The sequence below is a fragment of the Aquila chrysaetos genome, chromosome Z (assembly GCF_900496995.4).
Source record: "Aquila chrysaetos chrysaetos chromosome Z, bAquChr1.4, whole genome shotgun sequence".
NCBI lineage: Eukaryota > Metazoa > Chordata > Aves > Accipitriformes > Accipitridae > Aquila > Aquila chrysaetos.
Genome location: NC_044030.1, coordinates 25764605 through 25791516, shown reverse-complemented (window position 1 = coordinate 25791516; position 26912 = coordinate 25764605). Strand labels below are relative to the sequence as shown.

At 38.4% G+C, this 26912-nt stretch overlaps 1 protein-coding gene across 3 annotated transcripts in view; it reads right to left on the bottom strand.

Moving 5' to 3' along the window:
- The window catches only part of EFNA5 (ephrin A5), a 190188-nt gene that overhangs the window by 40451 nt on the left and 122825 nt on the right, over positions 1-26912 (bottom strand). For all 3 annotated transcript variants that reach the window (XM_030004068.2, XM_030004069.2, XM_030004067.2), the window contains one exon: positions 1034-1326. In XM_030004068.2, the coding sequence (XP_029859928.1) occupies positions 1034-1326 (293 nt within the window). The remainder of the gene's footprint in view (positions 1-1033; positions 1327-26912) is intronic.

Below are 26912 nucleotides of genomic sequence, written 5' to 3'. Positions count from 1 at the left end.
ATGAAGGCAATATTTATTGGGATCTACAGTCTGTCTAAAGCTTTCAACTCTATAGTCTAACAATAAAAACAGAAAAAAAATATTACTGGAGCCGTCAAAACTTGTTAGGAGTGGAAGATTCAGGTACAAAACAAACTGATGCAATAAGATCTTTGTTGGAGGATTAAACAAACGAGACAGCTGAAGCAGTATCAACTGCACAGTGGGGTCAAGGAATCAATTTGCTTAACCCACTGGTTTTTAACCTCCTGATGTTTTTACGTCCTCAGCCCCAGATGTTATCCTGCATCTCCTCTAGGTGCCCAGAGCAGCCCTGATGCAGACCTCCGTGAAGGGGAGTGCAGAGCTCTGGGAGGGTGCTCAAAATTGCTTTGGGGAGTGGGTGTGAAGGTATGGGACCCCATTCACACTCCCCTGCTTGCCGCCTGCTCCCACAGCACTCCACATCGCCCATGCTGACAGAAACAGGGGGTGAAAAAAAGGGAAGGAGGAAAAAAGGAGCCACTTGGCTTGATGCTAGGAGTATTTACCCTAGGAAATTACAACTTTAAATACCACTAGACTACAGACATCAGCAGCCATACACTTACAATTTACACAGACCTCACTTTCCTTGGGTGATAAATATTACAGAGACAAGAGTATTTCATCTAAGCAAATAAGAAAATCGAGGAATTTCACATGGAAATGATTAATTCTTTTTCCTTATATTTGGGGACAGCTTCTTGCCCCCTTCTCCTCCTCCTCCACCTCAGAGTGCTGGAATAAATGTAATAGTGCATTTTGCTTTAAAAGTCAACCACGGTTCAGTAGCCACATGCTATTTCATGTGAGAAAAGCAGCTGTGATTTAATCTCATTTTCACTAGCTAGATTCCTAACTTATGTATCTGGGGATAGTTAAGTTGGCATTCACTGTAAGACATCTGCATTATATACCATTTGGCCCTCTGTATTTCCACAGAGCATAGGTGAAGAATTAGCTGGGTTTCTTGCACCTGCTGTGCAACAGTGGTAATTCTCTATATACTCACAGATGTAGAAATATTCCCGGCCTGGCCTGAACTCAAATCCTAGCGAGAAGGGCGTGAAGAGCTGGAACTTTTCCGAGAACTTCAATGGTCCATTCGGGGAATGTGGCCGATTACACTCCCACCTCTTGAACCCTTTGGAGGTGTGATCACAGGAACTGTAGCCGTCAAAGTTCACCATGTACAGAACATAGCGTTCGGTCTTATCTTCCGGCACCAAGTCTTCATAGTGAGGGCAGAACACATCCAGGTAGTCATTGATGCAGACATCGATGTGGTAGTCACCCCGCTGGAATCTGAAATCGCAGGAAGAGTTCAGACACAAGCACAGTTAACTCAGGATGACCTTGTTGCAGGGCAACTTTCTCATAAAAGGAGCCTCACTAATGGCGCTTCATTTCACTCCAGCCATGCACATTCACTCTCAGAAATAACCCTTACAATTCACCAGAGCTATCAGAGACTGCTTATACAGGACTATGATCATATGATCTTCTGGATAAGGCTTTTGCTCTCTTCTCTTACAAAACGAGTCTGTTGCTAACGCACACCAAGTTATAGGCTATCTTTCCTTACGGTTTATTGAATAAACAAACAAACAAAGTGTCTACTTTATGTAGTTGTGGTTTTGTTTTGTTTTTTTTTTTTTAATTGGAGAAAGAAGCAAGAAGAAGCAAAGAAGCCAAAACTGTAGCAGCCTCCCCAAATCATTGTCTATATAAACATCTACATATGCATGCAAATAAATAACCCAAACATATCCTCTTCTCTGAATCAGGCAGTAATCACCCCTGTGCTGAGAGCTGATTTCACTGCAAGTACTTAGAGTTACTACAAGAGCACAAACAGGTTTACTCTTTCTTCATGATTAGCAGCCATTTGTCAAATGTACAGAAAAGCCTGTATTGCTTTTTAAAGATATTTGAAAAGCAGTGCATCTCCTTTGCCAAAAGTACACAGCAGAGATGTTGCTCTGTTCAGATAAAAGGATTCTGGGATACAAATTATCAGCACTTAGCCTAATGTGACAGTTCTGAAAGAGTGCCAGCTGAGAAATGCAGCAGAAGGCACCAACCCAGATGCACTTTACTATTACTATTATTACTGATGACCCCTTAAGACATGCAGGATTATTCTTTTGTTGGGGGTGGGTAGGGTGTCCTTTCCCCCCTCCCTCCACATTTCACTTATATTACTTCTGTAATGCCTACCATAGTATCTGGAAGAAACTATGCGAACAAAGTCACTGCCTTCATGGGAGTTTATACCATGATGGATTTAATGATTCCATAAACCAGGTCTGTATGTGTATCAGACTCCCTGGGGCAGCCAAAGAAACCAACCACTGCCCTACTCCACTTGAGGCTGACTAGGCTACTTGTAACTTCTCTCTTTCACGGCTGCAGTTGTCAAGTGTACACAGAGCAATAAAAAGGCCATGACAGATTTAACTATAATACTTCTTTTTAGCTGAGGGGCATATTTTAAACACCTGATAGGCCTGAAATCTGCCATCTGGATCCTTCTATCTAATTTCAGAGAAAAAGCAATGATCTGCTGGCCCTCCAAGGATAAATTCAGAGTAAACTACAACTTTTCATATCTCTACAATAATTTAACTTCAATAAAATAGCTTTTTAAAGGGGAAAAACTGAACACGCATCAAAGCATGATATATCTGTATAATTTCAGCCAGTGCACAGCCTCACATTTCCATTCTGTAACATGGAAAAGCCTCTCTGAACCACAGTTCTTCCAGGAGAATTTACATTTATCTAAATCATTAGTTAAGAATGTATTTTTGTACTCCAGTGCTTTTCAAAACCTGTCACCTGAACAGATTCTGTCTTAGTACATTTGCAAAAATGCATTGTTTTCAAATTGGTGTCTGTTCTCTGTATCAGTTAACAGTATGCTATTTCTTACAGGTAATGAAAAAGAGTATCTTATGAATAGGAAAGCCACATTCTGGCAATGGTATCTCTTTTTTTTTTTTTTAATTACAGTTTTAGTAAGTAAAAATGAATATATATTTATATGTGTATGTGTTTGTGTGTGCGTGCTTTTTTTAATGGTGCAGGCGACAGACAATGCAGTTTTCTCAAGGGATTCTCAAGGTTACCTCTTCTATCAGCCTGTGCCTTCACAATAATGACCAATTATCGTTTTGTGACAGAAACTATATGCTCTCAGAACTACACTTATGTAACTACACTAGGGATCAGAGCGGTCTCCTTAATATTAGACTTTTACAACACAAATAACCTTATGTGAACTGCTTCTCCGCATTCTCTTTAGGTCAATGGAGAGAAATAGGAACTTCTCGAGTCCAATTCATCAGGCCTGTTTAGGCCCAAGGTACACTGGAATGAGATGGATCACACTCCAGAGGCAGCTATTTCTCTCCTTTAACCAAAAGGAGAGTCTAGACAGACATTTCCCAGACAGAATCTGTACTGTAAATAGCTGAATTTGAAGGGAAGAATCCAATCGCAAGGTCTATGATAATGGAGATGATAAATACAAAAAGACAGACAACTAAATTTGTGATCACACCTTAAATCCATGTTAGCAAAGAAATCAAACTTGTAATCTGCACCACTGAGCTGTTCTATCCAATACCGCACACAAAGAGCTCATTTGACTCCATCTTGGCAAAGTTCCCTACTGTATTCTTGTTAAACAAACAAAACCAAACCACAGCCGTCCTCTTTGATCACTGGTATTTTAGTAGATTCATTCTTGTTTCTGGTTCACTAAGTGCTAAAGCAGTTGAGTGTCTTCATTCGCCACAGCACACACTTGCCTGTCAAACATGTGGAAAGTAAGAAGCAAGCACTGCCTGCAAAGCAGGTTTGAGGGTGAAGCACACAACCAAGTCCTTTTATCCTAGTGTCTTTCCCTCCCCACTCCCCTGCTTCTCAAGATTTTCATTTCACAGTCATTCACCATAGCCAGAAAGTGTTTACACTTACATGCCTAAAAAAGGAAGAAGATGGTGCATATTTTAAGTGATCTAAACTGGCCTTTAGCTGATATTGCCGGCACAACAGTGAACCTGCTCCAGGGAAAACATGTACTAAGGTATTTTATCAAGCTGCTCTGAGTGAAGTCTCTTCACTCCATATAGTAACAGCCAGAAAAGAGGTTATTAGCCAACTAAGAAGCAGAAAGCAGGTATTTATTTCCCCTCTTGTAATATCTTAAAGAAGTCAGTAATCAAAACCTCAGCATGTGTACTGAAGAGTTGTAGAACTAATTTTATTTTTCCAAAAGAGGCAACAACATCTCCAGCATGTTTCTTGGAATGAACTGAGACTGTTCTTGTTTCTTCAGCTACAAGGCAGTATGTTGTATTTACCTTCTCAAAGAGGAAACACAAAGACCTCTAACCTGAACAGAAAGGCAAGGGGTGGCCATGAGTACCTCACAAAAAAATTCATCAGCTCAGGCTTCTCAAAGCTATTAAACGAAACACTTCAGAAACACATTTCCAAGAATTTTAAACCACATCCAAGAGGAAAACACTTAACATTTACAGGCTGGAAAGCTCTTAGTGGTAGTGTAATGTCAGGTATTAGAGTGAAACAAAAGTTCCACTTCAAATGAAAGCATTCATCAATGTTTAGCCACATACATATGTTGAGGAGCACAACATGTAACGGGAAGGTGGAATCTGTTAGCAGATAGATTTGTAGAGATGACAGGAATAGCAGATCTCTTGTTGGCTGCATTTAAGGTTTAATACATTTGTCCCTTTTTCCAATCCCATTCTGAATAGAAAGCTTGCCTTCCTACAGTCTCTAGTAATGCTACTAATGTACTTTTCTTTTTCTCAGTTAGGTCTTCAAACTGTTCTGGCAGATCCTCATCTGGACTCCCATGCCTTTCTGGAACCACGCAGTAATCAGGATCTTTATATAAATCCCACTATGAGGACAAAACCAGTCCTACGTAAATTTTGCCCTACAGAACATTGTGTTGTGGTAGAAACCAACAAAAAAGGCTTCTCTGAAACTCTGACAGGACCTACAAACCTTCTTGCAAATAATGTCATTTGTCTTCATGCATTCTGGCTTACGCACAGCAGAACACAGCTATTCTTCAAACATAATTAACCTTTGTTTTGAGTCAGGTGGCATTCAAGCGGTGTCTTGGAAACCTGCATACTACAAAGCTAGCTATTAGGCGGTAGGGCTGTAAAAGCCATTTTGAAGACAGAGACAGATAGTTAAGTAGTTTCTAAACCTAAACACTTCCATAACCAACAAACATCAGCTTACTACACAAAACTTGCATACTGCTTCCAGCAAACACAGTCCTATGAATGTTTCTGTGCTCAAGTGCCACTGATGAAATGTCCAAGTATTCAGGATGCAGAGAAAGAACTTCATGGTAATTTTAACCACAGAAACACAAGACTAGCAAAAACTTTTCAAAGTAATTAATGCCTTCTATTTTCTGTTTATCCATTAACACAAGTAAAAGTACACAGTCTGTGTGCATGCTTCTCTTCATAATTTTAAGTTCTGAAGCGTATGTGACTTGTCTTGAATTTATTAACTTTGCTGGTCACTGAAACAAGTGATGATGTATTTAAAGAGATATTTAGAATGCAGCAACAGTTTTGTTTGGGTTTTTTTTTGTTGTTGTTTCTTTCTTCCTTTCTTTCTTTCTTGGAGTAAACACTATAAAAATCCAGTTTAAGAACAGCACAAATAACACTAATTGCCCATTATCATTTAGATAGATAAAAAAATTGCAATAGCTTCTGCTTGTTGCTTCCCATACAAATCTTATTAGTTATATTTTATCACTCTTCCTGTAAAATCAACACACCAGATGCTCTACTTCAAGATAAGTGTACTGGAAAATTTTCCTTTTACTATGTCAACCTTTCTTTATTTGGAGTCAGTTCCGTCAAATGCATGCAGCAAGGCTTCACTGTGAACCAGAAAAGACTTCAAATAACTGTTCTAACAATGAATTATGAAATCCCAGTCTTCAGTCTGGCATCAGAAGGGATCAGATGCAAATGGCCCCAATTCTGCTGCCTGGAGTCTGCACAGCCTGTAACACCAATGCACAGGGGACCCTGCCACTGCTGAATGCCTTACACCAGTTGCCTTGCTCTCAAATGATAATCTGAAATGCAAAGCAATATCAACAAAATTCACTGAATCAATTTATTCTTGGGGTAAATACAAACCATAATTACCCATAGTTCTTCAGAAATAGCACAGCAAAAACTTACATGTTCTGTTTCCTAACAAAAAAAGGCTTCTGTGAGCAGCACGTGCATACCCCTATAACTGCTGGTTGCTCAGCTCCTTCTTTTTACTTTCACAGCTACTAAGCCAGTTTTAACTAAATTTAATGGAGACAGACAGGTCTCAGGGAGAAGTCTATTCCTACAAGTATCATGAAAAAAGCACCCAGGTGAGAAGATCCCGTAAGTATCCCAACAAAGGCTGAACCACCAGCAGATTACATATTATTAGACAATAGAAACATCTCTTACAGATGCTCTAGACACAGGAAAAGCTTCAACTGTAAAAATACAGAAATAGGTTGAAAATTAAGTTTATTTCTGTTAGCTTGTTATGAAACTATTTGCTTAAATTATTAATAACAGAGAGATGAGTATAAAGTACGTATTTGTACATGCAGTAATACAGAAACCCCAAACATTTTCTGGAAAACGTTAACATCCTTTAAAAGGACATTTTAATTGCCCTTAGGATGTGATGATGTCAGTGATTTACCATTCCACACTACTGAGCTTGCTGACAGCTTTTGCCTCTGCTTAGGTGGCAAGTGTAGTGCATGAGACCATCCCAAGCTCTATTCGCATGCTGTGACTGGAGCACACCAGGGTAACTTGTGCCTTGTTATCCTTTTAGACAGTCCAAGCCCCCTCATTTCAACTAACTTAAAGCTGTTATGTGTGATGGGGGAAATCTTGTGGTTGTTAATTATCTGAGGGGTTGTGGGATTAAGTGTACCATTTTACTGCAGATAATTCTAAAGATGCTATTTCTGTGCTACACAAAAATAACCTCTTCAATGCTTTTCTGCTCTTTTTACTGGCTTTGTCACAACATTTAATAAACTCTGTTCCCATAGCTCTGCTGACATCAACAATGATTCTGATGCACAAACAATGAAGTAATCAAAGAGCTATTTTGATTCCAGCTCTATTCAAATCAAAAGAAAATTCAACATTTTCCAGATGCTAAGAGAAGTGGGTTTGCTAACAGTAGCAAGCCAGTGACATTTTAGATCTCTAGCAGGATATCGCAAACCTGAGCAAGCAAACAAAAACCCCCTGTAATATAAAGGAGCTGTCTATGACCTTTTAGTCCTTAGGTTACAGTTTCACAAGTTAAGACAAGTTCAAAACACCATGAGAAAACACTATGTAGGAAGCAAAATACTGACTGACAAAACAAAAGAGAAACAATTAATCAAGGCTGTTGTTCAAAAAAACAGTATTCAAAAATTATGCCTAGAAAAGACTGCAAGTTAAGTACACAATGCAGAAAGAAACTTATTCTCTTGTCATTAAGTCCTCTATTCAATTACCATTTATTGGAGTAATTAAACACTGGGAAAGGATGCCAGGCTAATTGTTAGATTATGATAATTACACAGCTTTGCTATGCTACAGCTGATCAAAATAAGATGTGGTCACACGCACTCAGCTAAAGCCTCTCTGCAATCATCGGGCTTCCATGGGAAACTTATTACTATAATAAGGCCACTTATTACTAGTTCATTATCAATCAGGCAGAGAAACTTATTATTTGTAACCTTCATTTTACTCTCCCACCCACTCTGCCGGAACAAGCCTCCCAAAAGGTTGCGCCCAGGTCTCTGCCTTTGGCTGGCTCCCTTCCACCACAATTACACAGCTGAGCAGAATCAGGCCCCTGCACTTGAAAAGGTTCATCAGACTTCAAATTACTGTTTCACAACCAGCTGCAAGAGCCTATCACATTTCTTGAAAGAGCTGAGTGATCTCCATGTATTTCACTTCACATGGATCTGTTGGATATCTACCTTTTGCCTTTTATTCCTGCTATGTCCCTCTTCTCTGGGAGATTTTTCACACTACTTGGATGGGTCCAAAAGCAAAAACACAAAACAAATTAAAATCAGAAAGAAAAGAGCTGCATTAAGCTGGACTTCATAAGAAAAAGTATCATTTTCACGTGGCTTGTCTCCCTGGAGAATCTTATGCCTTTACCCTTTCTTATCAGCCAATGGTACAAGAGAGACATTGTGCCTTTCTGTTTGAAGTTGGGGTTTTTTCATGTTAAAAAACAGGACTCTGATTAGTTATGATTGTACCCAGTACTTCATACTGCCTATTCAAATGAGACAAACAAGTGATCTACTATAGGGACTAGAACACGGGAAGAAACATGAAACAAATCAGTTTGAGCTAGCATTTTGGTTTTTAAAGAAAAGAACTTATTAAGCACAGGGTAGCGCTGAAGAGTCAAAGAATGTTTGGCCAGAACAGAAGAAATTCACCAAAAAATACCAAACTTAACTAGACCTTTTGAAATGTCAGAAGCACCTACGCCTGCATAGGCAATTGATCTGGAAACTGTCCTCAGATAGGACAGGCCAAGGTTTACAACACTGGTAAAGTAACTGCTCAAGCTTCACTTTCTCAAACTTCATTTTTCCCGTGCTATCAAAGTTTACAGCTATCCTGCAGGTGACCACTTACAACCTTTTAATTCTCTTAACTTCCAGAACCAAGAAACCTCCTCAAAACCAGTCTGGTAAAAGTCTTTTACCTTCTGGAAAAGAAAAAGAAAAAAAAAAAAAAAAAAAAAAAAAAAAAAAAAAAAAAGAAAACTCCAAAAGCCCCTCAATTTTTGTTTTTGGGGCTTTTTTTGTTTCTTTTAATGAAACCTGATTGTTGAAAAATTCTTAATGTGCCTTGACTGAAACACATCCTTTGCAAAACAAAGAAAGCCTACATCCAGAAGGAGGAGGCTTCTATAAGCAGAATCACGGCCAAAAAAAAGACTGCAAAACACAGGAGGAAAGGATTAGGTTTGAATAGGAAAGGAATCCATCCTATTTAAAATGTAAGAGTTCTTTGAATGACATATGTTGTGTTAATTCCATTAACCTGAGAGACCTGAAGTACATTTTTTACTGATTCTATTGCTGAACAAAAATTTCAGTTGCATTGTAACAGTTAACAATGACATTGAATTTAAAGTACAGACACATCTTTTATTTATTTTTATTCTTTAAAAGCTCTTTAAGAAATAAATTCTGCAGAAATGTGTTTACTCCACTTACTGTTAATAATTTCTCCCTTACACTCATAACTGTGTTTATTTGTACAGCTGGGTCCTGTATTGACTTTTTATAGCTGGCACTGCAGAAAGATATATGTTCAATGATAATGCAAACATTAAAAAATAGAAACTAATTGCCCTTCCTTGATTAGATATGGGGGAGTGAGGGAATAAACAAATCAACATTTATTTCCCACCTATAAATCTGAGTACTCCAGAAATTCTGAAGTACTGCAACACCCTCACCCACTTAACTTCCTATCATTCTGCACCTCCTAATCAATGAGCTGGACATTTTTCATTCTGTTTATTAAAACTGTTTCCTCAGACTCTGCATTTGTAAAATTTGTTCAAAGCTGGCACATGACTTTCATCTCTCAGAATTACTCTTTTGCTGCAACTTCTGAAGCGAAGCACTTGTTGCATCTTGGGGGCTTCAGTGACACAGTCATGCTGTGGATGGTAAGGGTGATAAAGGGGTACAACATGTCACAGCACTGCTCCCAAAGAGGTCAGGCTCTCATTCTCAGTCGTCCCAGCTCTTATAGCTTTAATCCCCATGACTACAGACTCTACCTGGCTACTGATTTTCCACTGCTGTGGGCATTTAACTTGCGGAATTGGATGAAGAGAGAAGGAGGGAGGGGAAGGTAAAGGAAGAATTACTATTCTGTCAAAGGCATCACTTAGACTTACAGGACAGACTTCAGTGTTGAAAATCTGAAAGGTACCACACCCAACCAGATACTAAAGGCAGCCTGAGATTTGTGTTTGGAGCCTCTATCCACACCGTGAATTCAAAATGTCTGGGCTGAAGCCAGTCTCTTTGTTGATTTACAGACACAAGCTTATTACCTGTGTTCACATAAGTACTACTCTGGAGTTCACCAGCAACATTTATACCACTTTCTCTGAGGTGGAATGAGGAGATCTGGTAATTACTACTCACTTATTTCTAAACATGGTCATCAACACCATCCATGCATGACTCTCCATTTGCCTACTTTAGACACTAACACCACACCAGATGCCAGCTTCATCTTTTATTCCATGCTTTTGCTTGAAAATACAAAACCTACCTCAGCTACCTCTGGCTTATACCAGAAAACCTGCAGTTTGCTGATTCATTACCACATCTACATTATGCTATCTACCATAAGCAAGAAAGTCTTACCTGATCTCTGCTGTACTAACACACGCTTTACTATCAGACACATTTGGGAGAAAATAACCTATTCAGAGTTTAAATTCTTAAAAACCAAAACTAATAATAATAAAAAACACCCACAGGTAGGAGTCCTACTAAAGAGTCCAAACTGGACTCTAACAAAATGTGTTGACCATGTGTCTAACCCAGAAGACACAGTCTATCAGCCTTGATGGAATGTGATTCTGTGACTGGTATTTGCTAACCTATCCTGCGGCATGTGCTGACATCTGTTAATGGGTATGGAGAACAATGCCCTATCTGCAGAAAGGTCTTGCTTCTCACACTCACAAAATGAAAGAAAAGAATGCTTGCCCAACAAGCATGTTGACCTGCACACTGAATAACAGAGATAAATTGCAGTCTATTTCCACAAGGAAGTGTACATAACCCAAGACATCTTTGCAAATTTATTTTCCCACTAATATATTAACAGCAGAGCGATGGCTGACTAGTATAAACTGAAATCTCCACCTCTTCCATACTCCTAGGGAAAAAATGCTGCATCAATTTGCACCAGTAAATATATGGGCAGTATTTGAGAAGAAACATACATTTTGATAAAAGTGCCTATCTGTTGCGTATACACCTACACTTGCTGTTGCATTAGAAATGCTCTTCTCTGACATTAAGCTATAGCCGTTTATTATTAATCTTTCAATCTGTCAACAAACTTCATTTAAAATATTTTGTGATCAAATTAGAATTTGGACACTCAGACACCCTAGTAACTTATAACTGGTAAAATCTACTCCTTAATTTCCCAATATGTAAGCGTATAAAATGAAACTAATCCTCAAGATGTTTCACAGTATTTTTACGTTTAATAAACTGTGTATGTTTTAGTAAGGTATGGTCATAATCCACATCATCCAGCTAAAAGGAATAAATCCAGATGCAATATAAAATAGCCTGAGCAAAATGTTGAGAAAAAAAACAATCACAGTCCCACACAAACAGACCCAGAAACATAACAAGAAATTCTAGTATCAAACCACAACTTGCTATTAACATGAGTAACCTATATATTCAAATACATTCTCAAAAGCTATTTGAACTTGTTCACGTAAAAACAAAGCATAAATATATTCACAGACAATTTGCTATCAGGAAAGCAGGCTTCAATCAATGAATTGCTTTCTTGTTACACAATTGCCTTGTGTTTATTTAAGAGACCCATAGGAAAAAAGTTTCCTTTCCTGACATGGAAATGGCATTTTAGAGAAAGTTCTATGGAGAAATCTAATAATTTAACCTTGTTTCTGTTATTCTTCCATATTAGTCTCTCTCTTATGCTAGACAAACTAGCAAAAGAAGAACAACCAGAGTGTTAGATTACAGACTGAAGCAGCACCAAGTAGCACAGCTATTATGAATGTTAGAATTTTTTTTTCTTTTCATTCCTGTAATTTCTTCTAAAGACTTACAGCACATAGACTATAAAATTTTCCATCAGGTTTAATCTTGATACACATGGTCTCTGAACAATAGGACTTAAAATGCTTTTACACGTAGAGAAATTTATCTTAAGCTTTGTATATCATATGAACAAGATAGGTCCTGATCCAAATCAGCTTCTCTGTTTACAAATGTGATCTGAAAAGCTTTGCATTATAAACTGCCAATTAGTGTGTAAAACACCTAAGACATTACAAAGATTACAATCTGATGGGCAACAATATTTTTTTTTTTAGCTGAATGAGATCAAGAAATGGTGGAATTCAATGCAGCTTTTATTTTATCCCCCTCTCCCCCCTTTTCAGATTATGAAGCTCCCATAATGTCATTCCTATTATGGGGTTTTAGAATTCTTATTTCTTCAAGAGTGACAGAAACAGTTTTTCAATATGTAAAAATAAAGCTTGAATTGATAAAAGCTGCAAAACCTGCTCATTTACTTTTATATGCATGTGTAAAATACCCACATAGGGGAAAAATAGGGAGGAAAAAAACATGCATTGCTTTCGGACCAATCAGAAATTTCAGAGAGGTAAAACTGAAGCTATTCTTTTAATTTCCCTATGGAATTTTTCCTAAAAGTGTTTCCAAATTAAACTTAAATGAATTCTAATCTTCAGCCTGTAGTGAAATCGCTTCATTCACAACTGAACGATGATCTTGTCTGCATAACACACAGTAACTATTTTTAAAAGTACAGACACTAAGGTTTAAGATAAGCAGAGAATATCACAGACAAATGAAACCAAAGGTTTCTTCCCCTGCCCTCCCTTCTTCTTCCTACTTATTATAAAGACACCAGAAGGCAGGTGTGGGGAAGAGACTGCACAGGTCTGGCAAGAACCATTATTGTCTATTGGGAAGCCTCTGCATTGTTCCTTAGATGTTAAAATGAATTACTGAGCACATGAACTATTTCTTCCTTTAATTCTTACTCTTAAGTACTACTTTAGCAATAAAGAAACAAAACAAACCCTAAAACTCAAGAATGAAGTCTTCATGGCTTAAGCACATAGTTGGGGTATAAACATAATCTGAGGCTAAAGAGACAGCACATACAGCTTAGACCAATTGTGTGGGCAAAATCCCAGTTACAGAGCATCAAAGTGAAAAGCAACAAGAGCAGTGACCCTGGGCCAGAGCAAGTTCCCATCAAGGCCAACAAAATAGTCCTAACACTGGCCAATGGAAGATGTTTAGACTATACTAAATACCTACATAGTCATACCTCTCCAGCATATTTTCACAATGGCTACCAATCTTTTGCATAGCCAGAGGTTTGGGCTCTTAGTGCTTAACAGAGAATGATGGATTTTTCTTCATCAGTTGGTCTGACCATTTATTGAACCTCTGGAAACTTTTGGAATTTGGTGCACTACAGTCTGTGGTCACTGAGTTGTCCAGCTTGGTTGCCAAATGGAAACATACCTGCTCCTCTGCATTTCTGAGCCCGACACCTGACAATTTCTACCACAGATACAATTTGTACCATGAATTTCATAGGTAAGAAAGTAATTTATAATCAATGATGCTGCACTCTTTAGAAAAAGAGTAATAGGAAATGATACAGCTGATTACAAGTGTCTAACCGAATGCAGTAGTCCTCAAATGTTTATCAATGGAACATTTTCACCTTTGCTACCTGTAACAGTCAGATGGAAGAGTGCACCTCATCAATGCCTCAGAGCCAAGATTATTTTTTGGACACAAATTTACTCGGAGAAAAAGTAAATCTTGATTTCTTTTATCCCTTTACCCTTGAAATCCTTTATCCTTTATTTTAATAAAAATAAACACTTATGTAAAAGAGTATATTAAAATATCTGTTTAAATGCATCTCACCAGCTCTCCAAGGAGGCTGCAACATAAAAAAGCCTAGACAAATGAAGGCTGCCTAGTTTTCTACTGTCTCCAATACAAGTTCAGCTAACGATTGACTGAAACTGACTTGAAGACCTCAAGATTTGTCCTTTCATTTTGTATGTTCTGACTCAGGACAAAAATAATACAACTGAAAAGTCTTTTATTGCACTTCAAAGATATCTTAGACTTTTATATTGCTCAGCTTGTCCTGCAATTCTAGGGATGCACGCTTCATAATCACATGGTCATTTCTTTAGGAACACTCTTCTACTGCTCAAGCTTGCTCTCTAAGTTTGTTGAGAGGTTGCCCAAAGATGCTTTGCAAGAATTTTTACAGTGAAGCAAACGTAATCAAACTTGGTTTACACCTGCATTTTCGTACCACATGGCAAGAAATGTCCATAGAGACCTCTACTTCCTTCCCTCAAATGAAAAATCTTATCCTAAATTATGCCTTCCAAGCTCCCAGGAGCAAAAGGCAATTTAAGGCTTTGGTGTTCACCAAACTTGCAGACAACGTGCTGAACAGCTGGAGGTCATTTGCTTTGCTTCCCTAACTTTCCCTTCATCAATGAAGTGAAAAAAAAAAAAAAATCTTAAATATTTTGTACATTAAGTATGTCAAAAGAAATACAAATCATGGTTTTAAATTAATAAATCAAAACTTATTGGTAATAAAGATATGAACTTAAGTATAGAAATGTATCTATCTACTTCAACTTTTACATCAGAGAAACAAAGCATCCTGAACCTTCCAAATCCTTTAAAAAAGGTTAACGGTTTCTTGGATTACAGAAAGAAATAAGCTGACAGAAAATTACTGCCTTTTGCTAATCTATTAGACTGTTTTTGCTGAGTTGCTGAATCAAGCTGTTTAACTGTTTTTTCCCATTTAATCAGTTATTTTGCCTTTGTTTATGAATGTCTTCTGTTAATGATCAAGCATCTTCAGCTTTTTAGTACATTTTCCCCCATCTTCACACCTTAGCACGTTTTAACTCAGGCATACAAATGCACTTAAATATATGTTAAGAGACCTTTTGTTAGATTACAGAATGGTGTGAGTAACAGTGCATGAATATTTATTCTTTATTTAAATCATAGCTATGACTGATGTTAAAAGTACATCCTAACACAGTAGGTCCAAAGTTCCCAGAAGGTTACAGATAGGTGACTATTAAGGTCCTCTGTTCTAATAAGCAGTTCAAGACAGCAATTAAGCTGATGCTTTAGAATTAAGCACATACTACGCGGAAGGATTTAAATAATTAGTTAAATGCTTTCCTGAATTGAGGCCTAACTGTGCAGAAAACATTCAACAAAGCAGTGAATCTGCATGGACTACCTAGTGATGTAAAATTATTCATTATTATGCTGATGTCAGAGGAAAACTACCTCAGCCAAAGAAGAATGTGTGAACACAGCATCTTATTATATGAAACATGACAACGAATAACTCATACAGAGAATCATTCATTACCAATATTATTACAGTAATTCCTCTTATGACTTTCATTTAATTATTCTATGTCCGGGAAACTGAACTACAGATATCTTAGTGGTCAATACTTGACTCTTAATCCATAGGGGGAAAGGGTTAAAATGCTTTTACTTTAATGAGTGGGCACTTCTTATAGCACGAAAGAAAAAATTCTTGCCAGGATTAACATTTTAAATATGGTTCTTTGGTCCATTAGAAGGTCATGACATCACCACCACTATCCCCTTGCTAAAAATGACCTGAGACTCTATCAATACACCACCATTGATCTTACCAGTAATCCGAACGTAGGTGGCAGCACGTAATTCCTATGTGTTCAAACATTAAAGCTTAATTCACTTCACCCGTGCAATTTTCTTGCTTTTATGTGCTAGGGTGATGCTCTTGAATAAACACCCAGACAGCAAGACACTAAATTGACTCCACTGGTTAGTATCAGTTATGTATGTGTGTGTTGCACAGGAACACACAGTCTGTTCAAATGTGTGTGCTCATAACACATGGGGTATGTAATATCTAGTCTTGTTAATGCATTACAAATGAGTAAACTTGCATTAAGGCTAATTGAAACCTGTTCTTCCTTTCAAAATCAATTATTTTAAACTTCTCAACCTGAAACACAGAGATCATTTTCCAGTGCAGCACAATAGAGAAGACGACTTCTTAATATGTTGGGGTTGATTGGCTAAACATTGTTTCACTCATTTCTATACCCTTAAAATTAGATTTTTTGTCTGCTGAACATTGTTATTTAAATGCTTTGAAGTAGATAAAACTCAAGAATCTCCATACTGCTGTCTAACACTACAAAAAAGAGCTCCTCTTCCCAAAATTTTGTTCAGTTGCAGTAGTACCATGATCACATAGCTAAAAAGGCAGCCACTTAGCAAGCTGAGTTCTTCCATCAACAAATACAGAAAAAGAATCATCTTGACATGAATAATTACTTTTAAGAATGGATTAAATTTGGTGTAAAACTCCCAGATTGTCCCAAGAAGCAATTTTTATATTCAATAATAACTGAAGGAATCCATACTCTGAAAAAAAAAATCTTAAAAATTTGTCATCACTCCATACTTATTTTTATGTTAGAGAAATATTACGAAATTTACATTAATAGTACCAACAAGCATCAGAGAGTCATGGCAGGTGTTGAGGAGAATTACCAGTTCAGTTGCCTTCTGTGCTTTACTTTTTCTTTTGCCTATGTTAGGTATAAGCTAAACATGCATTTTGTATTTTAAATACATTGGGCTTGTTTCATTTTTTTAACAATAGTTAACCACACACTATACAAAAGGAGACTAGAAGCTGCAGGAAGAAAAGCATTATTGAGTCATTAAGGGTTTTTAAGAATACAGTAGAGAAAGGGGGCAATTAAGTTAATTTGACAGCTTGCAATTTACTTCAGTTACACAGGATCTGTAGACAAAAATGTCCACCCCACAAGAGGTACTGGATCAAGTTTCACCTTCTGTTGCAGGAGGGCAAAACAGGGAGCCGCTCCTTGGTTTCAACATGTAAATACATGGGATGAAAATCAGGCCTACTAACTATAATATTTAGTTCATTTAGATATCAAGGAGACCACTTGTAAACTCCAGCTAAGCAGAACAGCATTGGCTGTGTGCAAAAATAATAGGGGAAAACCGGAATTAATGACTGAAGCAAGCTGCTGTCAGGAGGAGCACATTGCCATTTACAAACAGGTTCACCACACGACATGCCCAGGTTGTATATTCAATTACACAGCTGACTGTTTAACTATATGTGTTTACTCTGTGTATAAAAATAAATGTTACTGATAAAAATACAGAATTAGGTACACACTCACAAAGACACACATGGTATATAAAAATAATTCTACATTTTTATACTACAAACTAGAAAATTAAACTCTGTATTTATTGTCTAGGCTAGCAAGCTTTCTCTTTTGAAGGACAGCTAATGCCTTCTGGTATCGGTATAATATAAATAAGCATGCACACAACCAAGCACTTCAATAGAAGAAAAGAGGGTCTTAATGACAACAGGTGGAGCAAAACAGGTATTACTCAAATACTTGTTGATAGGATTCAAGAGTACTCAAGGCCATCTGATGCTTAGGGCCACAGGAGAAATCAGCAGAGACCTAACCTAGCTAATTGTCTGCCTTGATTGTGATGGTTCTGATTAGAAGAATAATCAACTCTCAGCAGCCCATAGGCAAAAATTCCAACCGAGGGCTTTTTTATTTGTTTGATGATGAGGCACCGCAGAATGTATGCCAGATCACATCATTAAACCACTCTTCCAGATATTAAAGGGGTTCCTATAAGAACAAAGCCAATAATTCCCTTCGTAATTAGCTTGAACATTCTCCTTCTGTCATTTTGAGATTGCATTTATATAAACTAAAAAAATGCTGATCTCCAGTCTTCATGGATATGGAGAACTAGTCACATTTTGTGACTGAAAAACAAGAGCTGTGAAATTCCAGCAATCCCTGGATCAGCAAAAGGTTATCTAATTTTGAATTAAATTATTAAGAGCTGGCTGCATACAATACAAATTAATTTGAGTTCTTTTTTAGCAGTGTTTTGACTGATTTTATCTAAATATGTCCATCCACAATAAAACATCCATTTTCCTTTCTGTAATTGACTACATCATCTCTCCCAGTTTTTTCAGTACAGGATTTACATTCCCAGTCACCAGGAAAACTCGAAGCCAGACATATTCAAAACAGATTTCATACTATGTTTTCTCAGCACTGCTCTCCTCTGTATTTTGAGACTTTTGGTTTCCGACTACAATAATTTCATCCTTCCATTAGATGCTTGCTGCTGTAAAAAATGTGAGTATTCATTTGAATGCAGAGTAAGATGTATTGACAATTACATTCCCAGGCTAGTAATTTTAAGAAGCACATCTTGCCACTGTTTTTGCACCATGGTAGATTAGCTGATTTAATAACTTCCAAAACTGTTAAGCATATCACACACAAAAAGCTTAAAAGCAAAGGAACAAAGGAGCTCAAAACAGTTTTTCATAATGATCTAGCTATCATACATAAAGAAGCAAAGGCTTAAGAGCAGCTTTCAGTGCTTAAGTTATGCAAGGAGATGTAGGCATCCTTTCCATACGGCTGAGTTAAAAAGCAGACCAAAAGCATGTCTTCAAAAGACTTATCTACAATGTGATATCAGCCATTTCATAAGGGAAAGAGAAGTCTGAAACAACTGATCTTTCACATCTTCCCTTTAAGGATGTCCACATTAATAAAATTAAATACCTCACCGACAGCAAGGTATAAATGTCTGAACAGCAAAAAAAATTAAAATCAACAGTCACTAAGTACACTTGACACATGAACATAATTGCAAGTATGGGAATCCTGACAGGATCAATTTCTCCTGTGCCCATTTTGAGCTATTTGTCTTCCAGAAAGTTCACTGAAAGAATGTGTCAAACTGTCTATGAAAGGGACAACCAAAATATGCAATAAACACATCCATATTTTAGCCTCTGACCCTTGAAAGCTGGCACATTTTTTACATTCTTCTTGTCAGGCTAAGCAAGAATCAGCTAGCTGTGCATATCTGCGCCCAGACCCACTCACACTGGTAACAGGTCTTGTCTAGGGAGGGATGTGCAGGACCCTTACATTTACAGCTGTCAAGTGTGTTGCCGGAAATCATTTAACCAAAGAAAGAATGAGTAAATGTGTGAAAGAGCTTACTGCAGACTTAGTTTACAGATCCTCTACCTGTCAGGAGACCACATGTCTTTGCCAAATAGAAATTTTCTTGAAACAATAACCATCCCCTGCTCTCAGAATGCTGTGCAAGTACTGAAAGAAAAAATACTTTTTTCCCAACCCCAACTCCTTCCACTCAAACTAATGTCGACTGAAAAATATCAGCTGTATCTCCTCAACGTTGTAGCTTGGGCTCAGAGTATTCTAGAAACAGAAAGTTTTTCAGATGGCTCAGTGTGAGCTGCTCGTTTCACCAAGACTGCTTATGAACTGTAAAACCAATATTTTGGTTCAGTTAACATCGGCATCCCAGCTCCAATAATAGATGACTACACTTGCTTACTGAAGCAGAACCTCTGGTTTTGAGTCTTCAGTGTGTAGATTTCACCTGCATCATTTTGTTTTGCTAGCAGGATTTTCAGTCCATTTTTAATGCATATATACATATGCACCTCCTATACCTTACCTTGGTAAACATATATATTACTCCAACTACTCTTCTGGTATGAAATCCAGGAAGGCACTCGACAACACTATAATTAGAACCAATAGCTAATTAAAACAACTCTTGATTGCACTGCTTTTTTCATTTATTAACTTTGTTGATGCCTGCTGTTTTACATTGATGTGTTTGATAGCAGTAGTCAAGGGCACTGTCTATGTTCCTACAAAGCCTGGCCACTGCCAGCATCTGAGCCAGCTCAGGATCTTGCTCCTCTATCTATCAGCTGGTTCCCAGTCTCCACAGAGATGCTGGTGGACCTCTTCTGCAAAAGTGTTTGTAGCCCTCTCCTCAACTCCAAAAATTGGTCTCTGGGCTAAAGGCTTCACCCACCCCCCAAAAGCAATGTACAGTAGTAGGAGTACACAACAACACTTCAGACAGCAGAAGAGGCAGGGGCTCTTAGAACTGCCATGTGACCAAGAAGAGTTTGTCTGAACAAGTAGAGCCTGAAGTTGTACTACTTTCATGGTTCGTAATAGTAGCAGCATGTGATCAATGTCTACTTCAACTAAAAGACACAACCCAGACCTTTCAGTACCTATTAGACTGCAGAAAATTTAAACATCCTCTTGGAACAAACAGTAAAAATCTCAGTGTAAGTAAATGTTACTGTGAGCTTAACCAAATCACTGATGACCCAAAAGCAGTCTCATATGAGGGTCAGAGCAGAGGAGTTGCCTTCATCACTGACTTATTACAACTTTGGGAAGAAACTTAGGTTTTTGCACTGTAAATCCCCCCTGTCAGTAAACCTTAGATTTACATCACTGATATATGTTCTGCAGAGATGGTTTGGATTGGGCTGGCAGGGTTGCATCCAGCATCTACAAAACTGCTCTCATTTTTGTTTCCAGCCTGCTCTGAAGGATTTTGCAGGTCAGCATCAAACATTTTCATTGACACTTAGTCAGCTGAATACCTGTGTAGTCCTACTACTTCATCATTTGCAGCTAGTAAGATACTGTGTCCTAATCTTAGGATGGAGATAATAGTTCCACACTCCTCTCTCTGTTTTGGTCTAAGGCTTTGACAACTCAAGTCTGTGTTATTTTCCATCCAGATGGCATTCTCCAGAGCAGAGCTCATTTGACTTAAACAGAGCTTCCACAACAGGAAAGGTGACAGAAGACAGCTTTTAAGGCTGTCTAACCTACCCTCCTAACCTACCAACTGACAAAGTGCAATGAAGCCTTTCCTCACACCTATAGACTTCTTATCAGGAACTGAGGACTGCACCTCCCAGCCACTTAGCACCTGACTACATATTACTCTGAGACCCATCAGCTGATGAGCACAGAGTGTCACAGCACAATGATAAGATTGTTAATGCAGGGGCTCCCTGTTACCCTGTTTTGTCCTGCAAAGCAGCAAATTTCTGCACAATTTTAACATAAAGAAGGAGGAGCTTATCAAGGCATTTTGAGACACTGGAAGAATGGGATGCATTAATAGATACATAAGGTTAGACCCTATTATGACTATCCACATTATTTCCTTATATTACTCATTCTTGTCCATTATAGCCTGCAACAAAAAGGTAGGCTGATAGCCTCCATGAAAGAAAACAAGGCACAGAGCAGTAGATTAGAGCCTGAACAACGTGGTCCAGTGTTGGCCTAATAGCAGATTTCCTGTATGCTGTCCTACCTCAGGTTTTCCTTGGTAAAAAAGCAGTATTTCATTGCTGTGGGAAAATAACCACTGATGACTAAGTCATTTGGATACTATGAGGCCACATAAATACCTAATTAGGAAGATGAGATGAACAGTACATCCAACTTTCAGATTTATCTGCTATTCCTGCAATTTCAACACCCAGCTTTGTTTTCTGCAATGAATTTTGAGCAGCTGCACAGGCAGGACACATGCCAACACCAGGAGTATCTTCTGCCACCTGAACTTCACTCAAATCTCTTCATGCAGTCAGAAGATATAGGGGCTTAACACAAGACCATTTCCTTGCTGAAGCAGTCACAACGGGAATCAGCTGGAAGGAACTAGATGTAGTGTGTAGGATGAATAAACATGTAAGCATTACTGCTGTGCAAATAACTTTTGGTTTTGGGACATGGGAAAAGCTTAACTCTTATAATTTCATTAACACTTTTAAAAAATTAAATTTTCCTTTTAAATGCTGAAATGCCTGTTTCACCTTTTGCAACTTTTTCCTAAAACCACTCAATAAATTGAACACTAATTTAATACCTGTAGTCCACCTGAACTGAATTTTTAATGATTATTTTCATGCAAAGAAAAACAGCTGAAACACAGAACTTGGTGAAACATACAATTTAATTTTCTTCCTTTCTCAATAAATTCTAACCAGATGCTTCAGGAGCCAAACATAACAGAAGTCAGCTCCTTTCACAACAGGCAGAACTCCCCTCATACAAGTGGAGAATTTGGGTGAGAATTTAATACAAGAAAAAACAAAACAATATTCAGGATCCATATTAGTGGGTGATCATAATACACAAAAGGAGCAATGAGAAGCTGGAGCATAAGATTATGTTAACAAGAGGACTAGAACTTGCTGTGACAGAGATCAGTTTCAGCTAGGCAAGGGCTCAATGGTCAAAAGGAGTCCAAAGCAACCTCATCCTCCTCCTCTTTCTCCATGCCTGCTTCTGCACTGTGTTTCACCCTAGAAGTGATGCCTGGGGCTAACCGGCACTCCAGCTGCCTTCCTGCTTCACGGCTAGGGACCCCTCCCGAGGGCAGCAGTGTACGTCCTCTTCTACTCCCTCTGCACCCCCGGCTGTGGCTTTAGCATGATGGCTGGGATCCAGTCAGGAGAATAGCACTGCTTGGTGCTTGGGCAGGATGAATCACTGGGGAATCCTTGCTGCCTCCCTGCTGACTGCATGAGGACTCCAGGATGCACTTGCCAAATGCATGTCACCGGGGATATGCGGCACTTGTCAGGTCTGCCTAGAAACCTGGCTGGAAGAGTTTCTCTCCCTTTTAACCTGTTTTATTATTATTATTTTATTTTATTTTTAATAGCTGCATAATGTTTTGTTTAGGCACTTTACAGCCCTGCTGCAACACTGTGAAGTCTCAAGTGTGCCCAGTGATGAAATGCCTCAGGGAGCTAGTTTGCAGAACATGAGGTAACATCGGCTTTGTAATTTAATTCCCAGTGCATTTAGCACAGCTGAGAATTAGAAATAAAATCAAACAGTTTCAGAGAGCAAGTTTCATCAGGCAGTGAGGAAAAAAAAACAAAAAACTTTTTGTCTTTTTAATGAGGGATGGTGAAGCCCACTCCAGAGAAGGAATACATTAGCTCCAAGCATCAGAGAGGTGTGTGACAACTGGCAGTGACGGACTACACTAGAATTGGTACTCAGTGGATACTTTTATGGCCTCAGCTGTCAAAGGTCAATGTGTGTGCCTGTGTACTTTGCAAGGAAAGCAAACAAGGGACAAGGCAGAGAGGAACAGTAACTGCACTGCATCCAACTGCACTTCACATAACTGCAGAAGTCATTCTGACTTCCTTTTCTGATTGATTTCATATCATGCCCTTTCAGGTTGCCATCTTACTTCCAACTTGAGAAAAAACATTTCCGAAATAAATCAGGGAACAGAACTGGACAGTAAGAGTATGAAATTATCACAGAGCATGCATTCCTCAATTCCTAAACACGTGCAATACACCAACAAGTGACACCTTCTAGCTTTCTTTTTCTCCTTATTTTCTAGGCTTGTAACAACATACTGCTCCTTCATTCATGCTATGAACTTCATCTCAGCAACACAAGAAATACCCCGTGCATTGTTTCACAGTAGCCTGGGCTCTGGCAAGACTGGTCTGCCAAGTCAATGGCTTTGAACAGAATTACATCCAATAAGCAATTACAGCTAGCCATGGCCCTTTTCTGCCAATCAGACAAGATAGAGACCTTTCCCTACCCTCATTTAACTTTGTGCCTGTTACAATGTAAAAGGATTGATTTATAAAGAACTAAGAGTGTATCTGCTTTTTGACTTAGCATCTGCTTTGTGCATATTGATGAGACAAGGAAAAAACTGGAAGTGGATGAAAGAAGGACCTACTGCCACAAAGAAAGAGGTTGTGGACTCCATCCATTTTTTGCTCTGTCTTCTACTATTGCCAGCTGACTATTTCTGCTCATGAGAGAGTGCAAACTATCCATAAGTGCAAAATGGATACCAGCACAAATTGATTTGGTAACATCACACAGACATATTGTATGAATAATGAGGTTCAGTTGCAGCCTGCCACACAGAAAACATATCAGCTTAACTGATTTTTTGAAAACTTGACTGAGTACCATATAATTCACCAAAGCAAAAATATAAAAAATAACATCTACTCTTGATACAACTTTCCTTTGCATTTTTAAGAAATTGTTTGCTGGGGAAAATAGTATTTAAAGTTACTTTGAATCATCCCCTTACAATTAACTCTGATAACTTCAAATGAAAAACTGAGACCATCGTGCCCAGGTAAGCTTTATTGCCAGCTAAATTCAAGTTCTTCTGAAAGAGCTTGTTCATTGGTGTGAAAGACTCCAGAAAAAGCAGCAGCTCTATCTGAATATCCTCAGTCTTTAATTTCCAGTTATCTAGATCCTTCACAGCTATTTCTAAACTCCGACAAGGTCATTACTCAAAATGAGAATGTAAGCAACATTATTTCATTCTGACCAGTTCACAGGCTATGGACACTGGACACCAATTTATTCTCAGTCAAGTATGTAGTCCTTTTACATACTCACGGACAGTATTTTCCTCTGACTAACCATTCAAGCTGTTCAGTATAACTGGGCAACTACTGTCATGTCTGAATTACCTCAGGTAAGAGGCAAGCAAATACTATAGGTAATAGAAAAGCCTGGGTAACGTGCCACAGGGTATTTTACTTCAATATATTCACTTGGGTTCATAAAGTCCCACTAGCTATGCATTAGCACAGCTTTGTCAGCCCTACATTGGCTCCAGAGGCACTCAGCAGACATTATATCAATCTCTTAGGTCTTAGGCACATTAGATAGGCTTGAATGCAAGATAAGTGTCTTTTTGCTAGCTTTCTACCCCAGAAATACTGTCCCCTTGGTAGTTCATGCTTGGAGGTACTGCCTAGCCTCTCTCCCTCTCCACTCCAGAAAGAAATCACCAACACAATGGGGTGACGATGGCCCAGGGTAGCACAGCTCCTGATCAACCTCCCCTACCCTGCAGGCCAGCACAGCTCTCCCACTGCTGTGCACAGCTCACAGTATTGCTCCAGGTGACTGGCTTGACTGTCCCACCAGGTTCAACACCGGGACAGAAGCTTCCCCTATTCACCCCCTGCACTAGTCAGAGCCTCCCAGAAAGGAGGGGACATCCCAGGACCACGCCAGCTACTTGCTGCTCGGCTAGGTGGCCATGCCTGCACCCAGGCAACCCGCATTGACAGCCCCCCCCCCCCGCTCATCATCCCATTGTATTAGCTGCCACTTCAGCTGAAAAGTGTAGTACCACAGAAAGTGTAGTAAGGGAGGACAGAATCAAGGCTGCCTTCTTATGCAGACCACAGTAACAATCAATTTAAACCACAATAGACATTAAACAAATACAGCAATAAGGTGATTAACTGATTTAATCAAGCTGATTTGTAAAAGAGTCAATTATCTAATACAGGCAATACCTCTAAATAACCATCTAACTAATGCAATGGCTCCTGCAATATTGTAGACTCATAGAAAGTTAAACTGAGTTCTGAGTTCGTCACCAAATACTTTTAGAGGTTTGCAAAAAGGCTTGAAAGGAAGAAGAAACTTTCTGCTTCAGGCTACACAAATTCCAGTGTGTCCTACATACTGTAACCTCTTGATCAATTATTTTCTGCAACTTTTCAAAATGTTCTTTTTAGTTTTGCCTTGATATGCCTTGGGTATATCAGGTGATCAACGAAAATACAATAATTGTACTTCATGCTGAAGATCTTAACAGTATGCAGTTATTTGACAGACTAAGACACAAGCATTTTAGATGCACAGAATAAGCTTTTGGCCAAAGCACCAAGGCTTGTATTGAAGAATGTAGCAAATAAATAGAAAATAAAACATCTGCTCCACTGCCAAGTTGGTCTTAGTACTGTAAATTCAATTGCAAACTTTGTTCCAAGCAAGCCACCCACAACGTTGCGTAAGAGACAACAGTTTAATACAGACGGTCTGAACCTGTTTCCATTAATGCCACTGGGAATTCTACCACTATCTCAAATAAGAGTCCACAAAACCTCTGCTTTTTGGCTGCAGATTAAAAAAAACCAAACAAACAAAAACCAAACAAACAAACAAAAAAAAAAACCCAAAACAAAACACAACAAAAAACCAGCACCTGGGTGGCTAGAATTTTACTTCTGATTTTCTGACGAGTCTCATGTGTGCTTTTAAAGCTCTCTTCTCTTGCATGTTTAGAGTAGCCACTGGTCACTTTACAAAATGGAAAAACTTTTTTCTTTCCACTAAGGCAGCTTGAAGAAAAGGGAAACAGAAAACCAACATAACCCAAGAAGTTAATTCAAAACAGCTGGACACTTAACACTGTGCCTACAAAAAAAAGTAGGGTTTTTTTTAACAAATACAAGGAAGTATTCACATTGAATTGCTTCCCTTAAGGAGTGATCTCCTTTCTGTATCTTTGAGACTTATTGTTGCTTTTAACTGTATGACCTTTCTCTGAACAATCCCAAAAGCCTCTTCCCAGCCAAAAATTAGAGAAATGGATTGAATACATCTTAAATCACTATGTAGCAAGGAAATAGATTAAGCTAAAAATATGTTTTCTAAAAAAGCTTTCAGAAGTAAAATCACTTGGGCTTAACACTGCAGACAGTATAAGAACATAATACTGATATAAAATGGAACTGTAACCAATGGAATGACTAGATCTAGACTACATGGATGAGAAAGTTCCTGCCAGAATTGATCTATGAATGATACAGCTGGATATGTTTCCCCACACAACAGCTGAATACTATGTTTTACATAGTTTTAAATAAATCCACAAACCTCTCCGCATCCCATTTTCTCCTTCCTTTAGAGGAAGGAGGAGAGAAGCATTATGGAGAGGAAAGGGAGCAACAGACTTTAATCTGAAAATGCTACAATTGTACATGACTCATGACCTGTTTCAAAGGTATAAGGATGCAGTTACTGAGCTATATATCTGGGAATGAAGTGTGTAGCTGGCAAACCTCTTCTAAGCATAGCAGTAATTTTCTTATGCAGGGTCCACTTTTAGTAAGGCTGGAAGCAGGAGG